Consider the following 18950-nt stretch of genomic DNA (forward strand, 5'->3'; position numbering starts at 1 on the left):
ATGTCAACTTGGGCAGACCAACTCCTGAGGCCAGAGAAGGTCTCATGTCACAGGTAGGACTTGAACTGGGCCCAGGGGTAGTATGTGGATGGGCTGACCAGATGAGAGGCAAAGCAGCACAGTGATAGCTATGAGTGGTTAAGAGCAAGGGTGGTGTAGACCTTGGTTGAGTCCGGCCTTTATCAGTTACTAGCATTGGGATCTGGGGCATGGATCTTGAGCAGCTCGTGCCTCAGTTTCATCATCTGTAAAGTAGGGATGGCCACAGTGCCCAAACTCATAAGATTGTTGGTAGCATTTCGTGAGATCATGCTTGTGAAGTGCCTAGAACGGTGCCTGACCTATGGCAAGCATTCAATAAATACAAAGCTTACTGACATAGGAGAAATAGCTCAGGCCGCATCACCCTCGGTTAGTTCTAAGGAGCCTGGAGGTTACCTACTGGGGAAGAGCCAACGGAAGTGAGTTCCGCTGAAGGCAGAGGAGACAGAATTTGATGGGAGTTGGAGTGTGTATCAGCTGCTGTCCGTGTGAACAGCTCTGTGCCAGCAGAAGGAGATTCGGCACGCTCCTCAGAGTCAGAGCACTGTCACTTGGCCATTGAGCAAAGGCCTAGGAAAATAAATATAACAGATGAGTATCCGGAAAGAGGAGGTGTGGGAAGGCCAACCTCAAGACGGGGAAGAAGAGCAGAGAAACAGAAGAGCTACTCTTAGAATTCCTTTATTGCCCAACATTTCCCTTCTGTCCCTGCCATGCAGAGCAATGGCAGACAGTAGCCCAAGAGCCGGGATTCACCGGCTTTGAAAGGATGCTTGCCTGCTCAGTCTCCAGCCATTCACAAACGCTTCCCAAAGACAAACCCTTGCCAACACCCTACTCTAAAACTGACCCACCTCTCGGGAGGTGAGGCCAGGGCTCACCACTGAATGGGTCCCATTGTCCTCCCAAGCGTCTGTGGGTCCAGATGCCTTTGGCCTGGAGGTGGTTCCACCGCGGCCTGCAGTGCGGTCTGCCTGCAGACTTTGATTCACTCCAGGGACAACACTCAGAAAAATGAAACAGGCAACACATGCGATTCCAGGAGCTCCTGCCAGACGCATACTCTGTTTTTCCATCATTTCTCTCCTCCCCCTCAGGAGGGAGCCTCCTTTGGCATTTGGTGTATAAAAACTCAAAATCACCAGCAGGACGAGCACCTGATAAGGAGTGAGGCATTGCCCAACAGTTACCAGGAAGAGGTGTCTTTGTTCCTGTTTCAAGCCCTTGACACCGCTAACAGCTCTAATTACTGAATTTGCCATGGGATGTAAAATAAAACCACATTCCAGAAACCGTGTAGTCTCCCGGGAGAGAAATGTAGGGAGAGGTGCCCAGGGTTGCAGGAACGTGTTCTTTCATTTCTAGTCCCTAACCTTGGCAGCTCTTTGGAGAATGTAACAGTACCTTCTTTATGTGCATGGAGAAGGCCACTTTTGCACATGTAAGGATCTATCTCCCTACCTGGATCCACAAATATGGTCTGTGTATTTGACTAAGTTGCGTGCAAACCATGCTTCTTAAGAACGTTAGGATCTTACTAATTCACCCAAGCCCTTTTGGGGGGGCGGGGGGCGGAATGAGAGCTTCACAAGTTCCTGAGGCTACAAGCACAACAAAATAGAACTTCTTCCAGCCTAATTTAACTATAAAATCTGATGATGTAACACCCACCCAGATCCACATCACAAACCAAAGTGACATCACAAATACTAGGGACAATGGTTCAAAACTGCCTGCGTGTGAGCCAAAATCCAAACAAACTGCAAATTGCTCATATATGACTGAGGCAGAGAAAGACAGGTGACTAGAAATATTAAAACAAAACAAAGCAAAACAACCACCAAAAAAAGCAAAAGAGAAAAAGGGAAAAGGAAATACATATTTCTTCCCCCTACTAAGCTAGATAAAATAAAATTTAAGGCAACCGAAACAATGGTAAGGTGATTTTATTTTTTTTACCGATGACGTTTCTTAGAAGGCCAGGTCTCTTTAAATGTGTGCTTCTAATCTATCCAAATTGTTCTCTTGTTCTTGGCTGGTCCCAGGAAATGGAGGTCAGCATCATTTACCTTGTGCTTTTGCCTTTATGGAACCCAGTATTTCTTGAGCAGCCTTTCTTGGCCCATGGCGGTCTGGTTAAGAATTATATTTAGGGTTTGGCAGAACTTTACCTGCTGTTCTTTCTGTGTTGCGGCATGGTGGAGGGGTGACTGCAGTTCCTAGAGGAGTGTTGAGTGATCTCATTTCCATTCCTTTCCCGCCACGGTTCCCTAAGCTTTCCAGTAGACAGGAATTGTCTCTGATTCCTTGTAAGTGCTTCCCAAACCTCCACTTCCAGCTTCCAGAACAAGCATTGCTATGTTCTCTGACAGCCTGAATATCATCGTGACCTTGTTTCTGTACTTGGTACAAAAAGCTTTGGTGAGCAGGAGACCAGATGGATAGAAAGATTTCTAAGAGCTGTGTAGAAGGAATGATGTGTAAAAAGATGTTAATACTTTGCCAAAGTGGACCTTCTAGTCTCTGCTTGGGAACTGGTCTTTTTTTAATTCCTTTTTCTCCCTTTGTAATTCTAGCATCCAATCTACGTGAGACGAGACTCCAGCATCCCCACCTATGGGCTCCGTCAGTCCATCCTACTGAACACCAGGCTTCAGGACTGCTATGTGGACTCACCGGCTCTCACCAACATCTGGACGGCCAGAATGTGTGCAAAGCAGAACATCAGGACCCCAGCACCAGGTAGCACCTCTTCTTGGGAAGTTGTAAAGAATCCGTTAATTGCCAGTTCTTTCTCCCTGATTAAGCTGGTGCTCAGGCGACAACTTAAGAATAAGTGTTGCCCAGGACCACGCAAGTTTGAAGAAAAGCCCTCGAAGGGATTAAAACCCAAGGACAATTCAGCAACAAAAGCCATGCATCGGTGCGGGATAAGAAACTCCATCAGTTCCAAGGGCAAACGGCCAGTGGGGCAGCACTCAGGCTCACCGAGGCTCAGGAGGTCTGCAGGAGGCGTCAACAAGGTACATGGTGGCTGTGGTGGAGGAAATGGGACGAAGTGGGGACAGGGAAACGTAAGCTAGGGAACATTTAATGCTTAAGTGATTTATATAGAGTGAAGGAAAATCCTAAAGTTAAAGACAGGGCTGTGGGGGGTGGTGGTGGAGGGTGGGGACGTGGGCAGCAGCATGCTATAGTGGAGAGAGTACCAGATCTGGGCTCATGCTGTTTACACCCTGCCTGGTTCTATGGGAGGATGAAGCGGCTTTCATAAGCACGGGCAGAAGGATCTTGATGCAAAGGGAAAACAAGGGTGGGAAAAGCCCGGATACGGGTAGCGCCCTTACGCACACACACCGAACACCAAGAGGTGAGCTGCAGATCTTGCTGTGAACTTCCACCTGGAGAACCTGGCCTCCCAAGAGGTCCATCACTCCATGGGGCCAGCAGAGCTCAGACTGCACCCTGGAGCTAAGCTGTCTGGCTTCAGATTCCAGCTCTAACTATAATTGAGGAGAACCGTGGGCTTAGCCTCTCTCTGCCTCTGTCTTCTTCATCTATAAAATGGGGAATAATGGCCCTTCCCCCACAGGGTTTCACGATTAAGCTAATAGAGTGCAAAGGGTAAATGCTTAACATCCTGCATGGCATTCAATAGATGACAGGATGGTTATTAACCTTCTAACTGTGTGGCCTTGGGCAAACCAATTCCGATTTCCTTGCCTGTCAAACCGTCCCCTGCTGACCTTACAGCGTTATGGGGGAACGCACGCAGTGGCATACATGAAGGAATTCAGTAAACTAGAACACGCTAGACAAATGTTGGTTGTGGCTGTAACCAAGACTCTGGGACACAAATCCCAGATAATTATTCTGAGCTCCCTTCTCAAGTTTTAGCTTTGACTTCTCTGCTTTCTTCCTGGCTAGAGTAAAGAAAGTTCAAAGGAGAAAAAAGTAACAGTCCGCCAAGATCTTGAGAAGAGATATGCCGAACATGTGGCTGCCACCCAAGCATTACCCCGGAACATTGGGACAGCGGCCTGGAAGGGCCAAGCGTTGTTTCCTGAAACCAGACAGAGACAGCAGTTGTCCGAGGACAAGCTGACCATCCACGGCCTCTCCACAGAGGGTTACAGGGCTCTGTACCACTCTGTGGTTGAGCCGATGCTATGGAATCCTTCAGGGACCCCCAAGAGGTACAGCTTGGAGCTGGGCAAGGCCATCAAACAAAAGCTCTGGGAGGCTCTGTACAGCCAGGCCGCCAGTCCTGGAGGTGCTCAGGACCCAGTGCCTGGCAGGAGGCAGCTGGAGGTCCATGAGGAGCCTGTGCCCAAGAAATGGCCCAAGTTAAAGAGAGAGAAATAGAACTGGAGCTCACGGGCTTAGGATATTCTCTGCTAGATGTCTGAAAAATAAATACCACTTTGCACCTTCCACATAATCTCAGAGTGCTTTACAAATTAGTAACTCCCTCCCTGGGACACATGGGTACGAGATTCATTTCATACTGACAGCCCCTCTCCACTCTCATGATGAGGTCATCTCGACGGCTAAATGCTTGCCATCTCTTCCCTACAAGCCCCCTTTCCTTAATAGGGGTTTGAGGGGTCTCTCGTCTCTCGGTCTTCCAGGTAAGAAAAGGCCAGGCAGAGGAAGTCAACAGTTTATATCCAGCCCATGTTCCTTATTTTAAAAAGGGGACTACTGTTCCCCTCACCCCTCCACATAGCGTTGAGCAGAAAAACTACCATTACCTCAAGGACATAATCCCACACCCTCTCTATCAGATGCTCTCTCATGACACCATCACCCCTGTGCCCAACAACCTGAACTCTATGGTAACAGGACAGGAAATCACACAGGTGCTCACGTGAACAAGTTGAAGTTAAAGGCCCTGCTTCATGTAAACTTCTTTTTGGTGGAATCTGTAGGCCTTTACCCAATAGAGCAATGACAACATGTAACACGTACTTGATAAAATTGTATTTTTTTTTTTACAGTCATTTGTACAATTTGTTACAAAACCATAGAAGACTACAACTTGTTTTAAATCATTTTTGGTCGGCAAATATGTAAAATCTGTGTGCAATTATCATGTATTTACAGGGCCTCATGTTAGTCATTTTCAATGATTATGCCAACAATGTCACACTCTCCACATAAGACATGGCTTAAGATAAATATATTAGTAAATAAATATTCTGAGAACATATTTCCATAAATGAAATGTGCTGCTATACATATACAGAATATACATAAGTTGTTTTCTAGCCTTTAAAACATTTTAAAAAATGGTAATGTTGGAGAAGGAGCCCTTAGACCATTTTATTACAAAATCTTTACAGCAAAGTCTTTACAAAATATCTTTTAAGTGCTATGGGAGAAGGTAAAAAAATTTTTTTTTTAAAAATAGTGTCTTGTTAGACCAACACAATAGAGTTTATATAAAGAATAGAAAAAGGTCTGTTTAAAAAATAATACTCTTGATTAGTAATTATTTTTTAGACCTCATTTAAAAAGCATTAGTCATGCATGAGCTTTGAGTAGAAACTAGCAGCACGTAAGGGAGGAGGGTCTGAGCGGTGGGACAGCAGATTGGGCTTTATAAAATGGCTTGGGTTCAACAGAGGCGGGAGAGACTGAGTCAGAGCCAGCATATTGAGGCTGTGTCCTATCACAAAGAGGTACCTTGTTGATCAGAAGACCATTTTTAACTGGTTCCAACACTCTTCAGTTTACATGTCTGTCTGTCCCATACCCAGGGCTGGGCCAGGGGACTTCGGCTTGGGGGGGGGAGGGGGGCGGTTCTCAATGGAAAATGTGATGCTCCCAGTTTCCAAGGCTATATGACCCCAGCACACCACTGAGAGGCCACCGACAAAGGTACTTGTCATTATTATTGGAGTCTTATAACTTCGAAGAAGACATTCCTTTCCATTTGAATGCCTAGGCAATATACTTGGGTTACCACTACATTCTGGTGACCTCCTTGTCTGGTGGGCCAACACAAATTTAAGACAATGGCTGATACTTAAAGTTTTAACATTTCATTTTCCTGTTTCTACCACCCTGTAAACTATAGCAATTAAATGTTTCTTTTTGCCATCTGTAATTATTATTGCTCTTTCAAATGAAAATCAGACACATTTATGTTAATAAGCCCCGTTGAAGCCACATTATCTACTCATCTATTTATTGCTTAAGGCTGTTGAGGAGTAGTTTTCCAAGCAGGGCTAAAGAAAGCCACTTTGGGGCTACGGTTTCAAAGAGTATGCACTCAAAGGCATTAAAAACAAAACAAAAAACAAAACCACAAACAACAACAAGAAAATCTCAACAATGAGAAGCTGGTTTTTGCAACCCATGTTAGAAGCCATGCCCCCCATCCTTCCCCTAAAACCACGTAATGCAAGCTGTTGTCCCCAGCAGCTGCTACTCCTGGCCGGAGAAATAAAGGCGGCCGGGATCACATGTCAACAGCTTAGGCGCTTCCCACACCCTCGCCAACAGGTGTGCTGGGCATCAGCCCGGGGTGGGGGGGAGCAGCCCCCAAGGGACTGTACCTCAGGGACTGGAGGACACATCTCACCATGGTGAGTTCCTAAATGGCAAACGGCTCCATCAGTTGATGTTGGAATTTCTGTCAAAATCTGGCTACAAGTAGGTAAATGTCCTCATCACAGGCTGGGTTAAAAAAAAAAAAAAAAAAAAAGAAAAGCAAAAAGGCTTGGGATACAGTGAGACTCTCAGTCAAAACATTCTCATCTGGACTTTGGGCTGACTTCCCCTGAGCCTTACATTACCGATGATGGCAACCCAGGGTGGTCTCTATTTCCCCACTAGGAGGGCAGCGAGGGGGGGGGGGGGGGCTAGGCTGTGAGGTTCCTATTCCGCAAATGAGCATTTCAGATGACAAATGAATCAAAGTGACCAGAGGAGTTAGTGAACACAAGGGCTAATGTGATTAGTTTCTTCTAAAAAAAACTTTCTTAAGAACAGGAAGTACATTGATTGGACAAAAAGGATGACAATCCCTGATCTGAAATAGCTTTAAATAGATTCTCCCTTTTAAAAGTGGAAACATCTTAAAGAAAAAAAAAAAATGGTTTGGGTTTTAAAACTCTCCCTTCCTCTTAAAAACAAGAACAGCAAAAGGCTGGAAAAAGATACAAAGGCCTACCCTTTGGGTCTAAACTATCTGATAGTCTCTTTCTCTGTCTCCTGGAGAATCAATACATAATAGTGCATTAGGTAGAAAGGATAGTAGACATTTGCAGGTGAGATGAGCAATTTCAGCCGTGAGGCAATGGGCTGAAAGACCCTGAAGCGAGCTTCCAGAGGGAAATGGGATGGGAAACGTATCATTCAAACGGAGCTCGGTGCTGACCCCGTGGGATCCCCAGGAAGGCAGCCCAAGGATGCTGGCTGTGCACCCCCCGCAGGCACGCTCCAGCGCCCTCCGTCCCTTCTCCGGGACACTCTCTGCTCCCTAGACACCAAGGCCGCAAAACTACATTCCTCCCGGGTGTTTGTCCCCACACACCCCTTCGAACCATTTCTGCAGCCAGTAGCAGGAAGCCCAAGTTCAGGACTGTGAACTCTGTCCTTTTACCTAAGACGCTGACCCAAAGGGACAGACTTAGAGGACACTGGGCTGAATTGTCCCTGTCACCCTGGGGCTTTGTGTAGCAATGGCTTGTCCCAGCTCCTCAGTGCTGCAGACCTTCCGCCCTGTTCCTAGCTGTTTCCATCAGCTGCCTAAAGGTGTGGGCTGGAGAGGCATGGCTTCTGAGAAGATCCGAAACTTTGCACGTTGGGATTTGCCACAAGAAAGAAAGAGGCAGCATTGCATTGTTCCTCAGAGTCTGTACCCATATCAACTAGCTTTACTTCAAGTTTCTGGTTCATTTTCTAAGGCAGGTGTAGCCCTGAGCTTTTCAAAGGCCTGAGCCCCCTCTGGGGAGACAACAGTATCTACACATGATGTGGTTCAATTAATGCAGCAGTGATTTTTTTTTTTTTTTTCAGCAAAAGTTGGTGGTTAGGGTTCTTTAAAATATATATTTAAATAACTTTACATTTACATATAATATCTTAAAAAAAAACAAAGCAGAGAACTCAATCCCACACACCTCAGAACCCCAAGCACACACACTTTACAAAACAGAATACCATGTTATCAAAAGAGGCAAAAGACTCAGAGAATTTTGTCTGTTGGTTTGTTAATGGGGGGTGGGGATGGGGGCGGTTTGCCACAGGTGGCTCACATTTTGGGTTGAGAAGGAGGGCTCTCTTTATTACCACTTTTGTGTGTTTGTCAAAGCTAAAAAAAATCTTTTTTTTTTCTTTTTTTTTCTTTCCTGAAGGAAGTCAGAGCTTGGAGTCTCCATATAGTCCCCATTTCCAGAATTCCTTCTGAGCTCAGGCTCCCGTGCCACCGTCTGCTGGGCGAGATCTCTGTCCTGGGAGAGAGAGAGAAAAATCATCAGAGGACAGAACAGGCACTGGAGGCCCTGGGCACAACACACAGGGACCAGGCAAGGGACTTGGGTGCCCGTGCCAGCGTGTGACAGGTTCTCAGGAAGGGACAGCTCCCAACACCAGACAGGCCGTGTTATACAGCAAAGGGCCGAAACAGAGCTCCTTTGCTGAGAGCTCCTCATGCTGTTGGGGGCACAGGTGCCTCCTAGACAGTCAGTCTCCCTCATCTGGAGGTGCAGAGACTTCTGGAAGTCGTTAGGTAGCATGAAAACACCACATTTGGCACTGTTGCAGGCACCGGGAAGAGTGGAGAAGACCCCCCTCCTGGAAGCTTACAGACCTCAGAACCAAGTAACCTCAGACTGTGATGGCCTGGGAAGTGAGCAGAGGGTGTGAGAGTGACCTTGGAGGAGGCTGAGGATGTGATTCCAGCTGAGATCTGGAGAAGCAGCAGACAAGTTTGGAGGCTGGGATGAACTTGGCTGGCTGGGGCAATAGACAGAGGCCACAGAAGGCTTGAGTAGCCAGGTGGTGAGTGAAGCAGGAGGTGGTCAGAGGGGTGGGCAGGGGGCAGATCAGACAGAATGGGGTGAGGAGTTCACATTTTTTTAATTTAAAGGTAGTGGTGAGGTACTGAAGGGTTTTCCGGTGTAAAGACATATATTTTAAAAAAGACCACTGTGGTTCCCATGCAGAACAGAAGGCAAGACCAGCAGGAGACCAGTCAGGAGGCCACTGCCTTGACCGTGGGGAGAGGAAACGGGCCTGCCTGAGATGGCAGGTGCGGGCTGCAGAAGAGATTAGGGATACACTTTGGAAGTGGAACCTGTCCTGTTGTGTTGCAGTATTACTCAAAGGTGCCAGACTGTTTATTAGGGACACAAGACGTTTGGGTACTCTAGAGCAATTTGATGAGGTCTGCTGAGTTGAATGAAAATTCTGGACTTGGATTCTGCATTTTTCTGGGAATTTGATTTTCTGGACAGAGGCAAAACACAAGCCCACGTGGTCCTTGCAGACAGGCTAAGAAGCCCAGGACACTGGAGTGTGGACGGTGGGGTGGGCTCAGGGACAGTGCCAGGCTTTCAGCCTGAGCACTGGGTGGGGAGCAGGGGAGAAGTGGGGCAGGGCATGCAGAGGGAGGCATTTGGGAGCGCTGCAGTGGACATGACAGGGTGGGATGCTTGTGAGGGTTAGGGAAGAAGGCCTAATGGGTCTGGAACGCAGAGCAAGGGTTGGGGTGGAAATAACACCTGGAAGTCATCAGGTGCAGATGGTGTTTTTAAAGTCAAGGGCACGAAGGAAGTCGCTTAGAAAACAACCTGGAGAAAGAGGACCCCGACTCTGGCCTCCTGTCCTCTCCTATTCTCACCTGCAGCCTCAGTGGCTGTGGCGCTGGACTCCTGAGTGTCCTGGGGGGTACCGGGGAAGCTGGCCCTGGTGGCCTCTGCACCCTCCAGAGGGCAGCCGGGCGAGAGCGGTGCCCTGGCCTGGCAGCAGAGAACCGGCTCTTCTTCCTGGGCTGCTCCCAGGCTTCTGTGGGGCCGCAGGGCATCCGGGCCCAGGGTCCCACCCCAGGGGCTGAGGCCACGGGTCCCTTGGCAGTCTGAGGTCAGGCCTAAGTCACAGTCCACATCCTCCGGAATGATGGGGATGCGCTGGCTCAGGTCCCGGGCCCCTGGGTGGCAGCTGGGCGGGGCCTCCTGGGCGAGCGTGTACTGCACGCTCACGGAGCAGTCCTCAGTGTAGCAGCCGCTGCCCCCTCCGCCACCATGGGCCACCTGCTTCTCTTCATAGAAGCAGCAGGGCAGGCCCTCATATTTCACCCCATCTGTCCTGGCCAAATGGTCTGGGTGAAGACCGTACAGGCCCTGGGAGCTTCCCGGCTGTGACTCCCCACCCGTGGGGCCACAGGCCTCACAGGGCGGGAGACCCAGGAACAGCGTGCTGCCCCCGGCCACTCCTGCACTGGGCTCCAGCATGGCGGGCTGGGGCTCGCAGCAGCAGGCACACGACAGCCCCTCGCGGCCCCCCTTCCAGGTCCTCCTGAGATCCGGGGCAGCCCCGGGAGAAGGCTCGAGCCCCACTTCTGAGGTAGAGCTGGCGGGCCCCCTGTGCTCCAGGGAGGAGTTGCTGCTGTAGTTCATCTCCAGGCTACAGGTGGACAGCTGGTCCCCCGAGGGAGAGGCAGGGCCGGGCCAAGGCTCTCCCCGCCCCGCACCTTGACCGTGGGCTGCCGGGAGCTCCTCTGGAGGCGGGGAGCCCTCAAGGCACACGACAGGCCCCCGGCCTGAGCCACCAGAACCCCCCACGTCGCCGGTGCGACAGGGGCTCCGGCTGCGGTAGATGAAGGGGTCATAGTCGCTGCTGAGGGAGCTGCGGAAGGTCGAGCAGCTCCCGTACACGCCCTGGTTGCTGACCTCGGTGCAGTCCACCACGGAGTCGCTGGAGGAGCAGTGGCACTGGCCGGAGCTGCTGCTGCTGCTGCTGCTGTCGCTGCCCGGGCAGTCGGCCAGGTAGCCGCTGCACACCGAGCGGTGGCCGTGGTAGCAGCTGAAGCTGGACGTGCTGCCGCTCTCCAGGTGGGAGGGCGGGGCCATGTGCACCACGGTGGGGAACAGCAGGCCGCCGCCACCGCCGCCACCGCCACTCGGGGGGAAGGCGCGGGTCGGGCCCCTGGGAGAGAGGCCCGGGGGAGCCTGGCCCTCCCGCTCTGGGTAGCTGAGGCCCTGGAAGTAGTAGTGTTGGTACATGGTCTCATACTGGGAGAAGCAAGCTGCCTTGGAGAAGCTGCGGCCGCTGAACTTGGGCCTGCGGAAGGGGTGAGCTGGTGAGTAGGCCTGGTGCTCCAGGCCGCAGCGGTGAGGGGCCAGGGTGTGGTCCAGGTGCAGGGGCGGGTAGCCGCGGATGTAGGTGGGGGTCTGTGGGGAATAGAGGCTCTGCTCCCCGTGCCGGTCCACAGTCAGCAGCGTGACGGGGTTCCCGTGGGAGTCCATGCTTGTCCTGGTAGGGTAGGCCGGGATGGCATTGGTCCTGTGCACGCGGCCGGGGTAGTGCACCGGCAGGATCACCCTCTGCTGCCGGCTGCGTGCAAGGTTGCTGGTCTCCACACACACAGTGCTCGGGTTTCCCTTTTGTTCTGGGGAGAGGTGAGGAAACAAGGTCAGCAGGGGTGAGCACATGGGGCCAGAGGGGTAAACAAGGGCAGAGGCTGAAGCAGGAGGCCCGGTCATGTGCCAATGCGCCCCCTCTCATGCCAATGCCCCCTTCTGGGCCATCAGCAAACCCAGCCACGCTGGCTGGGGCCAGCCCACTTCTCTGTTTGAAGGGTGGTCTCGCCGGTAAGGGCCTACCTCCCGCCTCCCCTCGGTCCTGCCTAACAAAGACACCATGGGGGTTTGCAGACAGCAGCAAAGGTACCAAGATGAAAGGCACTTTCTCTCTTGGAGAAACAGCTCCCTGGAGTCCACCCGGCATTCCGTGCCCCTCATCCGATACCACAGTGATGCAGGAGCAACACTGTGACCCTGCCATCTCACATTCATCTCCTGTGGCCCGGGAACAACCCCCCAGTTCTGGCCATGGGAGCATCATCACTGTCATTTCTGGGAAAGACATTGTGGGCCTAAGGCCTGGAGAGGCCAGATGCCTTGCTCAAGGTCAGGAGGCTGGTTCAGGTGAAGAGACCAAAACGGGAACTCGGGGCAATTCTTCATGGCAGGCTCTCCTAAGGGTTTGGAGGGCTGGTGAACTCTGAAACCCAAGGTCCCCACACTTCCAGGTCCAGAAGGCAGTGCTCGCTCACCAGTCTGCAGCATGTGTCACACTCTTGCTAGGCACTTGGTAGGGACAGTGACTCTTCAGCAACAGTGGAGGCAGGTGACAATTACCTATGATGTTATGCCGACAGTGGGGGCAGGTGTGGTGCTGCAGCAGCCACGGGTCCACGCACTTCCGGTGAAAGCGGTGAGTACAGGGGATAACCCGCAGCTCCTGGGGAGGGAGAGAGGACACACGGCCTGAAGGCAGGGCACAGGCGGAGGGCTAAATGCTTCTTCCTGAGAAGTCCAGCATGGGCCAGGGAGCCCTGTTCACTGTGCCAGTGCCAGAGGCTTCTTCCTCACCCATCCCCCCATCTCTAGCTACAGGTAGACTCATTTCCCTGGAGTCAGCACCCATGTCTGTGTTCTAGGGAGAAGCCCCAACCACGGTCCTCACTGTTAAGGAAGGAAGCGCACAGAAGCAGGCAACTTTCTCGTTGCCCGAGGAAGGCACTCATGTTCATGCTGCCCAAAAGGGGAGACCAAAGCCAAGAGCTTCTGCAGCCTGGGGTCTGGAGAGTGGGCTAGGTTACCCACTTCCCCCCCACCCCCCACCAAGACCTTTGCATCTCTGGGATGGTGGCTCCCTCCGGGTGCTCCAACTGGGTATGAGTAGAAAAGAAGATGCCCAGGACTTGTAATTGACAGGAGGAGCCACCAAGGGCAATGCTCTCCTGTCCTCTCCTTTGCTGGACCCTGGATACTCACCCGAGGGTACATGGTTTCTAACAAAGCAGCCTATGTGGAGAGGAGGTGATGAGGTTTTCTGAGGCAGAACCACCTCTGGAATTCCTGAGCCAAAGCACCCTCCAAATTTGCTAATGTGACTTTGTTTTTCCATTCCCTGACTGGCTCAACACAATAATATTCAAGCTAATACCTAATGTTGTACCTGACCTTGGCAAGAGTTCTACCTGCATTTTCTCACGTAACCTTTGTGATCACCTTGACGGCATGTCTGTCTCAGGCTCATGTCTCGAGCACAGTACAGAGAATGAAGTCACTTGTTTGAGATCACAAAGCTAGAACCTGCCCTGGGTCAGGATTAGAACGCAGGCAGTCTGCACCTAAAGACCATTCAAGGCCCTCTTAATCTCAAGGCCTCTGTGAAAACTGCTTTCTTTCATCCAATAGCCTATCTGGGAGCAGAACGCTTTCATTAAAGGGGCATCAAATGTCTGCAACCGATTCTGAAGTGGTTTGCTTCCCCATCCCCCAAATGTGTGTGTTTGTGTGTCTCTGTCTGGAGAGAGATTAGGCGAACACGGCACAGTGTTAACAAAGGGTTATTCGAGGTGAATGATGCACCATTCACTGAAGGACTCCTGCAGCTTTCCTGAAAGTCTGACATTTTCAGGATAAAAAGCTAGAAGAAAAAAGGTAGCCATCACATCTCTTGTCTCCTGAGTAAAAACACCCAGTGTTCCACGGGGCTTTGCAGGAGAGGTTTGCTTTAAGTCATGCCTCAGTTTCCAGAAGAGCAATTCTAAAATTAAGTCAGTACATGTAGGGGGCGCCTGGGGGGCTCAGGCGGTTAACTGTCTGACTCTTGATTTCAGCTCAGGTCACGATCTCGCAGTTTGAGATGGAGCCTCGTGTGGGGCTCCATGCTGGCAGTGCAGAGCCCGCTTGGGATTCTCTCTCTCCCTCTCTCTCTCTCTGCCTCTTCTCTGCTCTTGTGCGCTCACTCTCTCTCAAAAAAATAATAATAATAATAGGAAAAAAATTAAAAAATAAAATTATGTCAATACGTGTAAATGTTCTTAACACCAGACATCGTCTGGCCTCGCATATATTTCCGATCAACTTCTGAAATCATGTGGGTGGAAGCTGGGCCCTCTAGCAAGAGAGTGTCTGCGTTGTGACCACCCTCCTCCAGGGGTGAAGAGCGGTTAGACTGTCTCGGGCCACCTCCTCGAGACCTAGGCGTTTAAACCCTTCTGCCCCTACAAGGCTGTGGGAAAAGGACACGGGGCTCTGTCCTTCCAGGTCCCGTGCACCTCTACTGACCTGTCCACCCCATCCCCACCCAGGACGGGCCCTGCCTCTGCCATTACCTCTCCGTCGATGTACTTCTCCAGGCAGATGGCGCAGTCGGACGTGGAGCTGCTGCTGAGCGTGTCCAGGGCCCCGCAGCTGCCCTCCCGGCGCCCCTTGCTCTTGGAGTTGAACTTTCTGGTTTCCATCTTCTCCAGAGCCTGTACGGCCAGCCTGTTCATGGAATTCTGTGCAGCAGAATGTGGTCTGTGTTAGGGTTCGGGACGGATTTACGGTGGTAGTCGCCCCGAGGGCCATGGCATCTAACACATGGGGACGGGTATAACGCTAGTCCTTTATTAGACCAGATCAGCACAGGCTTTTGAGAAAGCACTAAAAATTCAGACTGCTGCGGCACAGATTTTCCAGACCCCTGAGGGTCAACGACTTGAATGCAGGCTTCACCCAAGTGGCAGTATCAGCAGAGGTATATGCTTCAATTGGTTGGCCAACTCTGCAAGACCCTGAGTTATTGACCTGCTCTATACCCAGGGTTCCTCCTCTTTACACTGAAGAAAGTTCTGAGGGCAAATGAGACAATGCACGTGGGTGGTCGCCAAACCCACCCACTTCTAGCCACCCAACTTTGTGAGAAGTCGGTGATCCTCTTGACAGATTGCCTGCCAATGTCCACCGTCTCTCTCCTGAGATGTCACGGTACACGTGGGACAGTCTAGATTCTCGTTTACCCTCTCCATCAAATTTTGCCCCTGAATCCTGCCTTCCTATGAGCACAGTGATGTGCTAGCTGGGGCACAAAGATGGCTACTTTGTTTATCGAGAATCGTCTAGAGAGAGCTTGGAAGATGCAGATCCAGATTCAGCAGGTCTGGGGTGTGGCCTGAGAGTCTGCATTTCTACCAAGCTCCCCGGTGATGCGGACACTGCTGGTCCCCAGATCACAGCTGAGGAGCAGGCTCCAGGGCTCCGTATTAACCTTTAGACGTTTCTTGAGACAACTCCCAGCTGGAAGCGTTCCCAAGGCTCGGCCTTTATAGTTCTGGCCCTTTGGGAACAGAGAAGACATAGGGTGATAAGCTTTGCTCTTGCTTTTCTCTGTCTTTATGGCTCGTAGGCCCCTGGGAACCGGCTGCACAGCTCAGACCCCCACCCTCGTTTTCACGAGTGACAGGGCGGCGGGGATCTGCGCTCGCCGGCTGCTCGGACGTATTACCTGACTGCGCCGCTGCTTCAGCTTGATTTTGACAAGGAGGATGAGGCAGACCAAGGAGACCACGACGAAGAACGCCAAGAAAATCCCCATGTCGAAGTACTCGGTGGGTTGCTGGAACAGAACACAAGACACGATGAGTCACGCGGGTCTCTTCGGGCTGGGGATCGGCACACGGCCCGTGTCAGCGCTGGTCGGAATAAGGATGGGGCTGACTCGGGTGCATTTCCCCTCGTTCGCAGGAGACACCCAGGGTGTGTGCGGGCTAAGCTGCACACACGGGGTGATCGCCAGGCCCAGGCGGTCCCCCACGGTGTGGCTAGGGGGAGGCCTGCAGCAGTCTCGGCCAGGCCTCCTCACAGCCGAGAGAACTCCCATCGTAAAGCTTCGCTCCCTGTGGAGTAGCGCGAAGTTCGCTGTAACCGGCAGGAGAGGCCCAGCCAAATAAACACGAATATCATATTTATGGGACAAAGGAGTGAGTGTCATGTTTTGAGGGAACAGTGATTACTAACCATATAATTAATGGTTTACAACAACTCAGAAAATTGTATGCTGCTTCCGCAAATATCAGCTTCCACTACAATGAGTCACATTTACCCAAGTGCTCTTTTCTCCTTTAAAAAGAAGCCGGCAAAGGCAGTTCTTTTGCAAATTCCCTCGACTCTTTTGAGTTCTTATCTTTTCCTCAGGGCACAGTGCCTCTTCAAGCCTTGAAGCCACCTCACCCAGGACACGCATTTAGCTAAGAGGAATAGGGTTTTACTAACTGAATGCCAGGGGTATCTAGATAGTTTGTGCATGTACAAGAACCCTCCTATATGTGAATATTCCAATATTTGTGATAAGGAAACAAACCCTATATGAGGCACCTGTCCCAGGTTGCTAGAATCTTCAGTGTGAGGTTTGGGCAAAAGATACCAGTGAAGGGTTACTGGCCAGCAGTGGCCCTTTGACACTCAAGTGAAGCCTAAATGCTATTCGTCGACCACCTACAAGTTGTGAACTTCAATCCCACTTGAAAGCTAGGTGTTCCAGACTCCAATATAAGTTAGGGGTTTTTGGGGCACCTGGGTGGCTCAGTCAGTTGAGCGCTTGACTCTTGACATCGGCTCAGGTCATGATCTCAAGTCGTGAGACTGAGCCCTGCGTCGGGTTCCACACTGAGCATGGAGCCTGTTTGGGATTCTCCCTCTCCCTCTCCCTCTCCCTCTCTCCCTGCCCTTCCCCCATGCACGCATGCATTCTCTTTTTCTCTCTCACCAAATAAATAAATAAATAAACAAACTAAAAAAAAAAAAAAAGTAAGTTAGGGGCTTTTTCAACAATGCAATTTATCCTCTGGGAAGAAGGAAGTTTGGCCTTTTTCTGTAGTCTGGGTCAAATGGAAGGAAGGGGGACAAGGGAAGCTGGGTGCTGGGATTCCTTCCTTCAATCCTCCTCAGCCTTTCAGAGGGGGGCTGGAGGGAAGAGAAGGAAGGAAAGGAGGCTACCAAGAGGGAGTGCCGGGTGGAAGAGACCAGAAACACCTTAGCACAAATCATCTACTTCCGGAAGGTCTTTTCACATCCTTTGTAAAGGAACGCGAGGGCTGACATTTCTCCTTGGCCTCCGGACTTATACCTAATCGAAACTGCAGGACCTAGGCTGTGTCAGCATGTTAGACAAGAAAGAAGATTGGAACAAGAGCCCAAAGGGAATAAAGGCACAGGGAGCAGTAGAGAGGGTGCCGGGCTCACTCGAGGCGGGCGGTGCTGAATCCTTGCTCGAGCTACTTTCTGCTTGTTGACGATGTTCATCAGCTTGATGGCATCTGCACCCTTCACGTACACCACCGGCCTCTTGAGTGGGTCTTCTGAGCCCTGGTTTAGCTGTGGACGGAAAGACAATGCTGGTTAAAGGGCGTGCTTACTTTAAGAAGGAGAGAGAGTGAGGCTGAAGGGAAAGAACAGCAGACACCATTTGAAAATCCCCAAAGTCCTCAAGCGTGACAGCCTTGGAGCTTCTGGAAGGGCGAGGCTGAGAACAATGCTCGTTTCAGAATGGCGTGGGCAGGCTAAAGGCCCAGAAGGGTCTGTGAAAATGCCCCCCACAGCCACCAACCTCCTGGCTCTTCACTCCTCTCAATACCCTCGCCTTGGAGTCTGAATGATGTCTAGACATGGGTCTCTAGTGTCAGCGGGCAAGCGCAAAGCCCTGAGATGAGGGTGACGGCCCCGTGACACGCCGAGCTAACTGAAGCCCTCTCTGGGGCGGGGGCTGCAATGCTGCGTGGCCCGAGGAGTTTACCTGGTCAATAGCTTCTGGGTTTTCTGATACATCAAAGATGACGGCAGTGGCTCCCCGCTGCACTGCCCGCTTGGCCTGGCAGGGGAAAAAAGAACAGGTTGGCACTCTTGCTCCTCTGACCTTTCCAGAGCTGGCCTGGGAAATCAGACCTGTGTTCGAACGTGGAATCTGACAGTTACCAACTTCTGTGACTCTGGGCAAGTTGCTAATAGCTTCCCGAAACCTCAACTTTCCCATCTGTAAAAGAAACAAGGGGGGACGAGGGGACAATGCCACCTACGTTGTACGGCTGCATTAGGAGAACCAGAGTTAGAATAGGTGGAAATAACTACCCGGGTACTGAGTTAACCTTTGTCTCCCTATCCAGCCAAACATTAAAAACAAATCAACAACCTGCCCCGTCAGCATGAAGGTATTGGTTTCAGGATCTTCTGCTATGAACACAGAGCCACTGGCAACCAAAGTAAATGCCTCTGGTCCTTGTCTTGTGGTCCCGCATCGTTCCCGCGTCACCCAGGGCTGCCGTGAGACTGGCACACGGAATATTTCCAAGGGGATCTCAAAATGGTCAGCTTAATAACTGACATAAGCTGAAGACCTCTGGAGATGTTGTCAGAGGGAAAAGCTCCGAGAAAAAATCGTAAATGGGGATTTAGAGCAGTTGGCTGCCAAACCTGGCTGCACATCAAAAACCACTTGGGAAGTTTGTAAAGCAGATTTCCTGGCTTGAACCACAGAGACTGATTCAGCAGGGCTGGAGTAAGGCCCAGGAAACGGAGTTCTGGAAGTTTTCTGAGGGATTCAGATGATTCAACCACTTGGGGAACTAAGGATCAGAGAGAGATGAGATGCGAATGTTTTAGGAACAAATGTGAAGTGGTGGAATTCTTTTTTTTAATAATTATTATTGTTGTTATTATTATTATTTTGAGAGAGACAGAGAGAGCAGGCTGGGAAGGGTCAGAGAGAGAAGAGAGCGGGAGAGAAAACTCTCAAGCAGGTTCCAAGCTGTCGGCGCAGAGCCTGGTGTGGGGCTCAAACTCATGAACTGTGAGATCATGACCTGAGCCGAAACCAAGGGTCAGATGCTTAACTGACTGAGCCACCCA

At 51.0% G+C, this 18950-nt stretch overlaps 2 protein-coding genes across 6 annotated transcripts in view; one reads left to right on the plus strand and one right to left on the minus strand.

Moving 5' to 3' along the window:
* The first annotated feature begins 1802 nt into the window (after positions 1–1802).
* Positions 1803–4488, plus strand: CD3H22orf31 (chromosome D3 C22orf31 homolog). Its single transcript, XM_060612825.3, has 3 exons — positions 1803–1977; positions 2619–3065; positions 3970–4488. The coding sequence occupies exons 1-3, from the start codon at positions 1975–1977 to the stop codon at positions 4405–4407; spliced, it is 888 nt and encodes a 295-aa protein (XP_060468808.2). The 5' UTR covers positions 1803–1974; the 3' UTR covers positions 4408–4488.
* A 522-nt stretch (positions 4489–5010) lies between these two features.
* The window catches only part of ZNRF3 (zinc and ring finger 3), a 155729-nt gene continuing 141789 nt past the window's right edge, over positions 5011–18950 (minus strand). For all 5 annotated transcript variants that reach the window (XM_078435594.2, XM_078435595.2, XM_078435598.2 and 2 more), the window contains 7 exons: positions 17842–17916; positions 17292–17423; positions 15556–15666; positions 14402–14569; positions 12414–12516; positions 9896–11662; positions 5011–8504 (listed from right to left, as the gene is read on the minus strand). In XM_078435594.2, the coding sequence (XP_078291720.2) occupies positions 8464–8504; positions 9896–11662; positions 12414–12516; positions 14402–14569; positions 15556–15666; positions 17292–17423; positions 17842–17916 (2397 nt within the window). In that variant the 3' untranslated portion in view covers positions 5011–8463. The remainder of the gene's footprint in view (positions 8505–9895; positions 11663–12413; positions 12517–14401; positions 14570–15555; positions 15667–17291; positions 17424–17841; positions 17917–18950) is intronic.

The sequence above is a fragment of the Panthera onca genome, chromosome D3, assembly GCF_046562875.1.
Source record: "Panthera onca isolate mPanOnc1 chromosome D3, mPanOnc1 haplotype 2, whole genome shotgun sequence".
NCBI classification, from domain to species: domain Eukaryota; kingdom Metazoa; phylum Chordata; class Mammalia; order Carnivora; family Felidae; genus Panthera; species Panthera onca.

Coding starts and splice junctions, on each gene's coding strand:
- CD3H22orf31 (XM_060612825.3), top strand. Junction 3,066..3,969: donor CTGCAGGAGGCGTCAACAAG/GTACATGGTGGC, acceptor CTTCCTGGCTAG/AGTAAAGAAAGTTCAAAGGA.